This window comes from Maylandia zebra, linkage group LG10 (genome assembly GCF_041146795.1).
Source record: "Maylandia zebra isolate NMK-2024a linkage group LG10, Mzebra_GT3a, whole genome shotgun sequence".
In the NCBI taxonomy this organism is placed as follows: domain Eukaryota; kingdom Metazoa; phylum Chordata; class Actinopteri; order Cichliformes; family Cichlidae; genus Maylandia; species Maylandia zebra.
This window is the reverse complement of record NC_135176.1, coordinates 275,464-288,753: the sequence shown is the minus strand read 5'-3', so window position 1 is coordinate 288,753 and position 13,290 is coordinate 275,464. Positions and strand designations below refer to the sequence as shown.

The 13,290-nt window shown below is 39.0% G+C and overlaps 1 protein-coding gene across 1 annotated transcript; it reads right to left on the bottom strand.

Annotated features, from left to right (window-relative positions):
- Nucleotides 1–2,073: 2,073 nt before the first annotated feature.
- Nucleotides 2,074–12,461, bottom strand: LOC143420739 (uncharacterized). The gene is made up of 4 exons (XM_076888849.1): nucleotides 12,215–12,461; nucleotides 10,545–10,623; nucleotides 4,659–4,906; nucleotides 2,074–2,264 (listed from the first exon to the last, which is right to left on the bottom strand). Exons 1-4 carry the CDS (start codon nucleotides 12,238–12,240, stop codon nucleotides 2,147–2,149), a joined length of 471 nt encoding a protein of 156 aa, XP_076744964.1. The 5' UTR covers nucleotides 12,241–12,461; the 3' UTR covers nucleotides 2,074–2,146.
- Between the last annotated feature and the right edge of the window lie 829 nt (nucleotides 12,462–13,290).

Below are 13,290 nucleotides of genomic sequence, written 5' to 3'. Positions count from 1 at the left end.
TTGAGGCAACGAGTTTCCATACATTGTTTAAGTTCAGAGAAATAACTCAGAATAAATAAGTTGCCCTAACTTATTTATCTTAAGTAATTTTTACTTTGTTTTTTGTTAAATTTTTTAAAAGCTGTGGGAACTAATTTGATTTTACAGTGGATCTGAATAAGGGCCTTAGGTTACACACAGCACAGCAGGACACTCGGGAATCTTTCATTGTTTTTCTTGGAACGTAGCTGCCACAAGAAAGCAGGATTTTTAGCACCTGAAGAACAGCTGAAAGTGCAGTTATAGGAGTGCCTAGTGTTGAAAGGGAAATGTAAAGTGATGTGCAAAACATGGTGAGTGTACAACTGTAAGGAAAACAAATTGCAGTTGTCCTACTTAAGGTAATCTATATCCATAATAAACCAAAACAATAGGTGTACTTTTTTGTGAGTGACTGACAGACTTTTAATCTTCGACACTAGGCACTGCTGGAAACTTTCTATTTCATCCCTCGATAAAGACAAAGAAGAAGTTGACTTTAATTAGCTGACCCTTATTACTGTAAATACAGACAGAGAATATATGTGGTTAGTTATACTGATATGATGTGGCTTGTGTTATTTAGAGTATTCACCCCAAAAAATACACACTCCATTTTCAACAGTTTAGGTGAGGGGTTGGAGGTGTGCTGTACTCAGACTATACTATCCACCCCCAGTGAATTATTTCTTTATTTCTAATCATAAAGATTAAACATTCAAATGTGTTCCAATATGTTTAATTGCTTTACTTTATACACAAATGTAAGTTAATCTTGTTTCCCCATTCAGGTGATTGCTGCTCTGCATGTCTGGTTTTTAGTTTGACTTCCCTTGTTTTCTCTCCCCTCATTTGAAGTATTTATTTGATGGAGTCAAACCTCATCTGGTTTCGCCATGAAAGGCCATTCATTTGTTCATGAAAGTTATTTCAATCCACCTCTCCCCTACATCTAAAAATTAAAAAAAAAAAAAAAATTATTAAGGCACTGGTAATGGCAGCAGGAAATCATCATGAAATATCTGAACCAACCTACTTGGTGGTCAGTGGTTGGTTGTCCTTGTCCTTGTTTCGCTTGAGAATTTGACAACAAGAGACAGGAGCTGGGGTCCATTCAATAAAGCCCCTCAGCAGTACAGTTTGCTTGCTATTGTAACACAACCAGAGAGAGAGAGAGAGAGGACCCTTTCACAGAGGGTCGATCTTTTTGATTGCACTAAGGTAACAGAGTATATATAAAAATATTAAACACAATTTCATAACTTAATTTACTACAAGATTAAATAATTAAATTAAGTCAGTGGGCTTTGATCAGTGGTTGTTGATCAATGGTCATGACAGTTTGCATATTAATGATCATAAACTGACCTCCCAGCCCATTGTTCATTCAGTGGTGCTGGTTTCAGTCATTGTGCAAATGTCCTGTTTATAAGGTTGGAAACCTGCAGATGAACAGAATCAACTTTTTGGGATTTACTTACCTGAATGACTGAGCATGCATCAAGACACTGCTATACAAGCTGTACACCGACTACTTTACATCGCATCAAAGTCATATCTTCAGTGCTGTCCCATGAAAAGATACCAGTTATGTGTGTTCCTGTGCTTCCCTCTAGAGGACAGCTACTATAATAACATGGCAAGTGCAGTAACCTGCTCGGCTCTGTAGCGAGGGGGTAAAAGTTAAAACTCTAGGATGAGACTAGTGGATATGAACTTGACTTGTTAAACTGTCATTGCACACAGCCAGAAAAGTTAAAGGGAAAATATCTCTGTATCTTTTAGGTAAATGTTTAGCATCTGAAAGTCTTAAAATAATTTGTCATAAACCTTCAATTTAAATTTGTGAATTTAAAAGGTGGACTTGACTTTATGATTACCATCATTTGTCAGCACAGGATTTAGTCAGCGCACTTCCTGCCATAAATGTCGAGCTTATGGATACATGTAAAAACATAAACCAAAAAAAACCCCATTATTATTATTATACCGTAATCATCCATAATGACCTGGCAATGCAAATTATTTTATTTTTTAGTAGTAAAGGACTCGCTGTAACAGCATATACTTTAATAATGAATATCCATGAAAAACGTTACACACAGTATATTTTAATGCTTGTACTGCTTCAGTTCCTCAGGCAGGGTGGGGCAGCATCAGGGGTGGTGGGGGAGGTGGGCGGAGTTAGCCGGATGAGAGACAGTTGAGTCTGGGATGGGCCAATAGAAGACTTCCTGGCAACTGAGCTACGAAATAAAAATTGGTAATGGTTAACTGACTTGATACAGGAACTAAAAATCTTCACATTCATTCATAGCCTTGGAAATTAGTTTATTGCTCTGTTGTTGGTTTTTTTTTTGTTTTGTTTTTTTGTTTTGTTTTTTAAAGCAGCTCTCCGTAAACCTAGGAAATTTTACAATTCATCATTTATTCATTTAACCTTAATTAGTAATGATTTCATTAATTTCTTCACAAATACAATTTTAACCATCAGAGAAAAATATTCATAACCATCCCACAGACCTATAGCTATTTACAGCTAACACTAGTTACATTTATTTAGACTCTTTTTCTCCAATTGATCTTTCTGAGTTAACTTCAATAATTACTTCCTCCAAACCATCAACGTGTCTTTTAGACCCCATTCCTACAAAACTGCTCAAAGAAGTCCTGCCATTAGTTAATGCTTCAATATTAAATCTGATCAACCTATCTCTAATAATCGGCTATGTACCACAGGCCTTCAAGCTGGCTGTAGTTAAACCTTTACTCAAAAAGCATCTCTAGACCCAGCAGTCTTAGCTAATTATAGGCCAATCTCCAACCTTCCTTTCATATCAAAAATCCTTGAAAGAGTAGTTGTCAAACAGCTAACAGATCATCTGCAGAGGTTTATTTGAAGAGTTTCAGTCAGGTTTCAGAGCTCATCACAGCACAGAAACAGCTTTAGTGAAGGTTACAAATGATCTTCTTATGGCCTCTGACAGTGGACTCATCTCTGTGCTTGTCCTGCTAGACCTCAGTGCAGCGTTGGATACTGTCGACCATAATATCCTATTAGAGCGATTAGAACATGCTGTAGGTATTACAGGTACTGCGCTGCAGTGGTTTGTATCATATCTATCTAATAGACTCCAGTTTGTGCATGTAAATGGAGAGTCCTCTTCACACACTGAGGTTAATTATGGAGTTCCACAGGGTTCAGTGCTAGGACCAATTCTGTTTACATTATACATGCTTCCCTTAGGCAGTATCATTAGAAGACATAGCATACATTTACACTGCTATGCAGATGACACCCAGCTCTATCTGTCCATGAAGCCAGATAACACACACCAATGAGTTAAACTGCAGGAATGTCTTAAAGACATAAAGACCTGTATGGCCGCTAACTTTCTGCTTCTAAAGTGAGATAAAACTAAAATGATTGTAGTTCACCTTAAAAATCTTATAAACAGGGTGTCTAACCAGACTGTGAGGAAAGTTGTTCTTGACTAATAAATGTCCCTAAATATGCATATTAAACAAATATTTGCTTTCTTCCATTTGCGCATTATCTCTTAAATTCTATCTCAGTGATTAAAAAGGAAAGAACAACAACAACATACATTATTATCAGGTTGTCGTAAAAACTGTGAAAAGCCTGTAGTTGTATCCAAAATGCTGCAGCACAGAGAGAGCCAACACCAAGTGAGAGCACCTCCCTTTTTCAGAGAGTGGTTGTTGTTTGGGGTGGCTTTACGTCAGGAGTTAGAGGCAGTCATCTACTAGTTAGAATGCTGGTGGTTTGATTCCTGGCTGCCCCAATCTGCATGTCAAATATCCTTGGACAAGATACTAACCCCAAGCTGCTCTACAGTGCATCCATTAGAGCAGTGGTTCCCAAAGTCTGGGAGCACAGCCATTGCAAGGGCGGCGTGGTATGAACAAAAAAAAGAATGCTTGGGCATTGCTTCCATAAGAGACGGGGCAAAGCGGAAGATGAAGCATCGCCAAATACACTTCCAAACCAACTTCTTTCCAAGCCAAAGACTGGAAAATATGATGAAGGATATCTTGCTTTTGGCTTCACCTGCACAACGTTGGTGCCACGGTAGGTATCCCTGGCAGAATTTGTTTCCCCTGCGTCGGGAGCACACGCTGGGCTGTCCACATCATGGACCAACAGATTCCAACAGTTGTTTTGCACAGAGAGGCATTTTTTGAAAAATATCTATTGCATCAATTGATAGCAGTGTTGAATGTTAGTACACGGTAAAAAAAAAAACAACCACATGCAAAATAATGACACCATAAAGATGGTTTGTTTTTCTGTTATTTAAAAGAGGTAGTAGTTTATTTTACTCCAACCTGTAATTTGTTGCAGTTTACATTTATTAGTTTCATTGTTTACAAAAGGTGTGAAATAAACTGCAGTGGGATTTTCTTGTAAAACAAAGAGGGGCCTAGCAAAAACCGTTTGGGAACCACTGCAATAGAGGATAAATGCTAGATAGTAAGCACTTGTGAAAAAAGTGCTTGGGTTAAAGAGGCAAGTTGTATGAAGTGCCTTGATTTCTCAGGGAGCAGATTCCTCTGCTTCCATGGCTGTTCCCAGGACCCAGACTCAGTGCTGGAAATTATAATTATCTGCTCTTTACCTTTCTTCCTTGTCCTCCTGCTGCTGTCCATCCACAGAGCTCTCTGTCATGTGATCAGCACTTCTGTTGTCATCAAGTTCTTCCTCCACATTGCTACCCACTGGACATCCCAAAGGCCAGCGCAGCTCCCCACTCTCCTGTTCACTGTGGTCTGTGGGCTCCACAACAATAGAGGGAAGACGCTCCCTCCTATAAACAAAGTCTTCGGGATAATCTGACTCTTCATTCATGTTGGCTTCAGGGAAGATCTGGTCAGGGAACAAATTCATAATGCTCTTAAAAAATGTAAATTGAAAATAAGTAACTGTAAGGACTGAAAGTCATGTGCTCATAAATAATACAATCTTATTTCAGTAGATGATGTTCTCAGCCTCCTTAGTTTTTTCAGGTACTGAAATAAATGCCAACTGGTTACAAATTAACAGAATTATTATTATTATTATTATAAAAAGGAATGAAATGAAAACCACAGTGAAGATGCTACTCAGACAAGCTCTGCAGCATCAATTACACGGCTGATATTCTGAAAAGTTGAAATTTTGAAACAAAATAAAGAGAGAAACAGACCTAAATGACTTTGAAGAAGGTTTCATTACATGTGATAGCAATATCAGTGAGCGACTGCTCAACGTGTGTTTCATCAGGCACAGTGACATAAATGGCTGTAACTGTTAAATGGTTTACTTTTGTTAAACCCACTGAATTAAAATGAAAGTCTGGGCTTTAATTACATCTCATGTGGTGGTGTTAACTGTAAAAACTGTCATTAGATCCAGCCTAAAATGTTCCTCTTTGGCAAAGTATATAGTTAGGGCTGGATCAGGTGAGTCCTGAGTCCTGCAATAAGCTGCTGTTTCTTCTCCACTCATGTGTTTATACACCACTCTGCATTTAACCATTAATTATTATTAATCTGCTCTTTTCAACAGGGTGTCCTTTGTCCCATCTTCCTCCCCTCACTCCCAGCCAGTTGAGGCAGTTAGCCGCCCCTCCCTGAGCCTGGTTGTGCAGGAGGTTTCTTCTTGTTACGAGGGAGTTTTTCCTTCCCACTGTTGCCAAAGTGCTTGTTTACAGCGGTTCATATGATTGTTGGGATTTTCTCTGCTTGTGCTTGTGTTGAATGTTAATGTGCCTTAACCTCCTAAGACCCGAACTCTTCCACAGCATGCATTTTTTTTTGGAAAATATTTTTATTGAAAAAAGAAAACAACAGCACTTGCAGTTACCAAAATACAATCAACCTTTCTTCATTTTCCTAAGTAAATATACATAAATATATATATATGAAAAAAAAAACACAACGAACAGGAATCCCAAATACAGCAATCAGAGGACAAGGATGAAGAGTTACCCCAAGAACAGTTGACATAATAGCAAAATACCCTGTCCAGAAACCTTCCAGCTCAGGACACAGAAAAAACATGTGGCTAAGGTGACAAGGAGAACCGTGGCATTTATCACATTTATTTTCCACTTCTGGATACAATTCAGAAAGTCTAGACTTAGAGAAATGCACCCTGTGTATGACCTTAAATTGAATAAGTCCAAGACGAGCACAGGAGGTGGAAGATCGTACCCTCGCTATAGCCTGTTCCCAAGACTCCTCATGTATTCGAATTCCCAGTTCTCCTTCCCATGTACACTTAAGCTTAACATTAGAGTGGTTACTAAAAGACAGGATAGCATCATAGAGTTTCAAAATGGTTCCTCTGTGATGAGGAATAAATGATAACGTAGTTTCCCACTGCTGTTCTGGAGGCAAAGAGGGGAAATTTGGAAAACACTTGGCAACAAAATTTCGAATTTGAAAATAGCGAAACAAATGGGTCATAGGGAGATTATAACGAGAAGACAAGTTGGGAAAACTATCGAAAACACCATCCACATATAAATGTTTGAACTGTTTTATACCCTTGTCACACCACACTGAAAATGTCGAGTCCAAAAGTGAAGGGGGAAACAAATGGTTGTCGCTTAGAGGACCCGAGGAAGACGGCATTACAAAATTAAAGTGACGTCTAAACTGAAACCAGATTTTGACTGTGTTAAGAACCACCTGATTATCAGTGTACAGAGAGGGTCTTACGGGTAAAGAGGAATAGAGCAAAGCCGGTAAAGAAGAGCCCTTACATGATGACAGCTCCAATTTACACCACGAGGAACCAGAAGATTTTAGCCAGTAGCAAAGTTTATGGATGTGAGCGCCCCAGTAGTAGACTAAAAAATTAGGTAATGCAAGTCCTCCACTAAATCTGCATCGCTGCAGCAAAGTTTTAGAGACCCTAGGTGGCTTCCCTCCCCAAATGAAAGAACCAATAATCTTGTCCAGTGAAACAAAAAAAATTTTCGGCAAAAATAAGGGAATTGACTGAAATAAAAATAACAATTTTGGTAAGATGTTCATTTTAACAACATTAATCTTACCGATTAAAGAAAGGGGGAGATTACCCCATCTTTGAATATCAGATGCGATCCTTGATATAAGAGGAGACAAATTTTCTGATTTAAGGCCAGCTAGAGAGCGAATCACGTTAATCCCTAAGTACTTAAACCCAGATGGACTGAGACGAAAGGGTAGATCGGACTGTTGAAGTTGTCGTGCTGCCGTATTAACAGGAAAACACTCACTTTTCCCCAAATTTAATTTATAACCTGAAAACGAACTGAAGTTCTCCAGAATACTTAAAACAGCAGGGATGGAGCATGCAGGGTCAGTCATATATAATAACAAGTCATCCGCATACAATGATACTTTATGTGTAATTCCATTACGGATGATTCCCCTGAATACAGAAGAAGATCTCAATGTAATAGACAGAGGCTCGATGGCAATGGCAAAGAGTAAGGCAGACAAAGGGCAACCTTGACGACAACCACGACCCAGCGCAAAATAATCAGAGTAAACATCATTAGTATGAGCACTGGCTTTAGGGGATGAATAAAGAAGCCGAATCCAGGAAATAAATTTATCACCAAAACCAAATTTCTCTAAAACTGCAAACAAGTACTCCCACTCCTGTCATGGTCCGGGTGTGTGCCAGTGTGTCTCCCTCCGAGCCGGCGTCTCCACCCCTGGGAGGGGCCTCAGTGTTTTTGCTGATCGTTGACATCTGTGGGTAATTAGCCGGGGGACTCATAAGGCCAGCGTTCTCAATCTCTCTTCGCCAGATTCTCTGCTAAACATCAGTCAGTGCAGGCCACCACCATAATTTCCTTACGTGTTTTTTTGTGAATCACCTTTGCTTCACTGTATGTTTGTTTTTTGTGCGCCTCCCTTTTTCAGCTACACCTAACTGTTAAACCCCTGGCGAAGAGCTTCTACTTGGATGCTGGACCTTCTGGCAGTCCCTCAGGCTACCACCAAAACTACCTACCTGCCTCTCTGCCTCCACGCCAGGAGTTTTTGGATTTACACACCCGGATTACTCCCCCTCTATGTCATCTCCGACCTCCGTTGGCAAGTACACAGTACGAAGGAGGATTTTGAGCCAAACAACATATTCATATGCCTCCTTATCTATGTTTTGAACATTTGCATTCTGTTACAGTGACCCCGACCTTTTCCTGGACCTTTTGTGACTTGCTTTCCAGTCCAATCCCCGGACCCGGACCAGATCATTATTTAGTTAACGTCTACGCTCACCTTTTGTTTATGAATATTTTGTGTGCACATTAAACATTATTCTTAAAATATATTTTCGAGCTGTTCGGCGTCTTGCGTTTGAGTCCTGTCACTCGTCTGAAACGGTCCCGGCCGTAACAACTCCACCCTATTGAAAGCCTTTTCAGCATCTAAAGAAATCACAAGTTCAGGAAGTTCAGATAGACGCTTTGAGTAAATAACATTAAAGAGTGTACGGGTATTAAAAAACAATTGCCGTCCCTTTATAAAGCCATTCTGCTCTTCAGATATACTTCGAGGAAGCACATCCTCAAGGCGAGATGCAATTACTTTAGCCAATACCTTTGCATCGGCATTAAGCAGAGATAATGGCCTGTAGGAACCACAGGAGGTTGGGTCCTTGTCATTTTTGAGAAGGAGCGCTATGGTTGCTTGTGTGAAAGTAGGCGGTAATGAACCCGTTTCCAAGGATTCGTTAAACACAGACAAAAGCAATGGTGCCAATTTACCAATAAATGTTTTATAAAATTCAATTGGAAACCCATCCGGGCCCGGGGCTTTATTAGACTGCATAACTGTAATAGCTTTTAATACTTCTTCAACAGATAATGGGGAGTCCAATTGCCCCGCATCATTAGCACCAATAACAGGGTTTGAAAGATTATGAAGAAATGCATTCATTTTAGCTTTATCCGTGGGAAATTCGGACCTGTACAACAAAGAGTAAAATGTTTTAAAGGTAGAATTAATTTCCAAGGGATCTGTAGTAATATTGTCATAAGAGTGTTTAATACTGGGTATCACACGCGAGGAGGCCTGACGTCGTAACTGATGTGCCAACAAGCGACTAGCCTTGTCACCATATTCGTAATATGAGCCACGACTGCGTAGTAATAAGTGCTCAGCCTCTTTGGTTGACATAAGATCAAATTCTGCTTGCAAATCAAGGTGCTGCTTCAGTAATTCTGGAGAAGGGTTCAGTGTATAACATTGATCAAGGTTACTAATTGCAGCTATAAGTTCTTTAAGCCTGGCATTAATCTTTTTATTAGCACGGACAGAGTAAGAAATAATTTGACCTCTCAGGTAGCATTTAAGAGTCTCCCATAGCAGAGAATATGAAACAGAATCATCCTGATTGAAGGACAAGAACTCCTCAATAGAGCCTGAAATAAATTCACAAAATTCTTTATCCGCCAGAAGGAGAGAGTTAAATCTCCAAAGTGGAGGACTACGTTTTTGGTTAGAAAGCTGAACATCCAATAGCAGAGGAGAATGATCAGATATTACAATACCAGAATAGTCGGAAGAATTAACACATGAATTAAGAGTTCTGTCAATGAAAAAATAATCAATCCTGGAATAAGACTGGTGGACCTGAGAGAAAAACGAAAATTTTTTGATTGAAGGGTTGCGAAATCTCCATGGATCAACAAGATCATTCTGTTTCATAAAATCTGAGAATGTTTTAGACATAGATGATGGAGTCAAATTACGAGGACTAGATCGATCCAAAATTGGATCAAAAACACAATTCAGATCACCACCAAGGATCAGCAAATGTGTATTCAGAAAGGGGATGTTACTCAGCAATCTATTAGCAAATTCAGCATCATCAAAATTCGGGGCATATACATTTACCAACAAAACCTTTTTCTGCATTAGGGTACCAGCAACAATGATGTATCTACCATTCCCATCAGCAATAACATCGGTCGAAGAGAATTGAACTTTCTTATTAATGAGAATGGCCACTCCTCTAGCTTTCGAATTAAAATTTGAGTGAAAGACCTGACCTACCCAAGGGCAATATAACCTATAATGATCCTTAATGCGAAGATGAGTCTCCTGTAAAAATGCTATGTCAGAATTTAGACGTTTCAAGTGAGTAAAAACCTTAGATCTCTTAACAGGGTTACCCATAGACAGCATGCATTTTTAATTTCTCTTTGATATTTGGGCTTATTGGGGCCCGATGAATGTAAAAACAAAGAATTACCAGATTTTATTTTTACTCATCTTTGCTTTTAAGAAAATTGAGAGCCACATATGAGGATATTCGTTTAAAATTTTGATAGAACAGTAGCAGTATATTGTCCTCATAAGTGGATATCAGGCCCATGTAGAGCAAAATTGAGTATTTTGGTCTAAATAACCTAAAATGTGATGTCCACATATGTAGACGCCAAGTCCTAGGAGGTTAAGGTAACTGTTTTTGTGAACTGGCACTATAAAAATAAAACTGAACTGAATAAAAAACCTACCTGATAGGCTTTGCTTCCTCTCCTCTGAACTGGACACTCCTCCATCTGAGATTCAACTTGAGTGAGAATGGTGTTCATACTACACACACACACACACACGTACACACACAAACACACACACACACAAGATGTAAGCCAGGGGTGTGATTGCCATTGTTTTACTTCTTTTAGCAACACACTCTGTATTTGGCTTCTAGTAATCTCCTCAGTTCCCGTTCACTTGATAAAGATTTGGTGTTGGTCATCTGAATGCCATCCTCACATTTTGCGCAGGACACAGCCTCCGCAGTGGTGAAACACTCTTCGTGGATAGGGCTTGATCGGGTTACCCTGAACCCTCAGTTAGAGAAAACCTAGGCTGCTGGAGTGTTCCTTCTTTGCTCACATCTGTTTACTCTTTGTGTTTATACATCACTCTGCATTTAATCATTAGTTATTAATAATCTCTGGTTCTCTTCCATAATGTGTCTGTTTTCCTGTCTTCCTCCCCTCACCCCCAACTGCTTGAGGCAGATGACTGCCTCTTCCTGAGCCTGGACTTCTTGCTGTTAAATGGCTTTTCCTTCGCACTGTTGCCAAGTCCTTGCCCAAAGGCGGACCAAGCAGGGAGTCGTTGGGGTTTTCTTCATAGTATTGTAGGGTCTTTACCTTACAGTATAAAGCACCTTGAGGCAACTTTTTCTGTGATTTAGCACTCTATAAATAAAACTGAATGGAAATGAATTACTTTCCAGAGTGTGCCTCTCTGAGATATGGTTTTTATTCCTACATGCGTAGCCTCATTGGATGTGAGACATTCCATCATTTCTTTAATCCTGTCACAAATATTTTTGAAACACTTTGGCGACATAGGGTTCAAAATTTCTAAATTGGATTTGAAAGAATATCTAACTCAAGGTATAAAAATCAAAGATAAGATATACATGACACATTTATGAAACTGTAGTGTTTATACAAGGTGCTGATGGGCATTAGTAGACTGGACTGAAATGCGTAAGGATGAAATCTGCATGTTAACTATCAGAGACCTCACACTCTCAAAGTCTAGAGATTTCCAACAGGGTTCTAGGAATGTCCAGCTTAGTTCAAGTTTACAGGAAGCAGTGGACTGAGGAATGATTTACAGGGTTTTTGCAGTAGAGAAAAATGTCAAGTGTTATATGGTATACTGTAGGTATACGGAGGGAGACAGCTTCTCCTGCTGAGTTAATCTGCAGCTAATTACTAAGTACAAGCTTGATTAATGCCTCAACCCCATGGAGGGGGGAAGGGTACAAGAACATTTGTTTTCACTACTACTAGTTTTCAAATATATGTGCTGTAATTAATATATTTGTAACAGAAAGACCAGACCTACTCATAAAGACTTTTATGGCATATTACATATAAATAAACATACAATAGGTTTCTGTATATGCATTGCCATTCATTTAGGTCTTTTGAAATACTGGTCAGCAATATTTAGTATAGTCACTGTGTAGTTCAACACAGCTCTATTCCACACATTTATTAAATAATTAATTACTTCATTTGTTGCCAGTTCAGACTGCAGTCACCACAAGGCATTTTCTATTATCATTAAGGTAAAGACCATAACACACAATTCATATCCTCAAACCTTTAGAAAGTGGGTAGGTGGAAGGTAAGAGTATTTAAATCTTGTAACTTACCTATGTGAGGCAGGAATGCAGCTCATGTTTGGCCCAAAGACTTTGCGCACAAAACTAAAAAGGTATTCCAAGGAAAATGGAAAAACCTACACTAGTTCAGTTAAAAGTTAGTTACTGGGTGCTATCAGTCACTTTCCTGTCCTTCCTGCTAATCACAGGTTCAGTTTCCTCCTCTGGTTCTCTTCCCTTCATTGTCCAACAGTGTCATGTTTAGTGACGCACGCAGCACTTGGCATACACACTGGTGTGCAAACCTCCTTTCCAATCTGACCGTCTCAGTGTCACTTTTAATTACAAACAAAACCTTGATGTAACATGTGCAGCAACACGTGACTTGGCACGTGCTGATTAACAGGTGAGCTGTCCTGGCAGCACACATTCATCCAGTTAGGGAGATTATTTGACATCATAATTAATGCTACAAGCTTACCTCCATATAGCTTCAAATATGTATTAGTCAGCAGAGTTGTTGATGTCATAGTAATAAAATTCCCAGCTAAGGCTGTGGGAACTACTATTATGAGAACAGAATTTAGTTTAAAATCATAAGAACATGTTTCATGTAATTAAACACATGAAACATGTTGGAATTCATTTGAGATAATGTTTTACTAACACCTTAGTAAATATTAATAAATTATGTGAAGCTCAATCATATCACAGGTGTTTTCAGCACCAGTCCACCGAGGGGGTAGTGCTATTCTGTAACAGTGCTATTGTCTATTTAGTGACTTGCCACTGATTATTCTAATTGAATACTTGAATACTTGTATCTGTATGCTTTTAGCAGTCACCAAGGCCCAAACTATTGAAGGCTATGGCACAGTTATATATAGAGTTTTTCTGCACCCAAGTACATTCTAAAATTTACACACATTCGTTGGGGTTGCACATCTCGCCCACAGATACTTTGGCATTACAGTGCCATATGATGAATTCAATGGTTTGGATAGCCCAGTGCTTTTATCAGCAGTGTTGGTCAAGTTACTTGAAAAAAGTAATCAGTAACTAATTACTGATTACCTCCCCAAAAAAGTAATCCCGTTACTTTACTGATTACTTATTTTCAAAAGTAA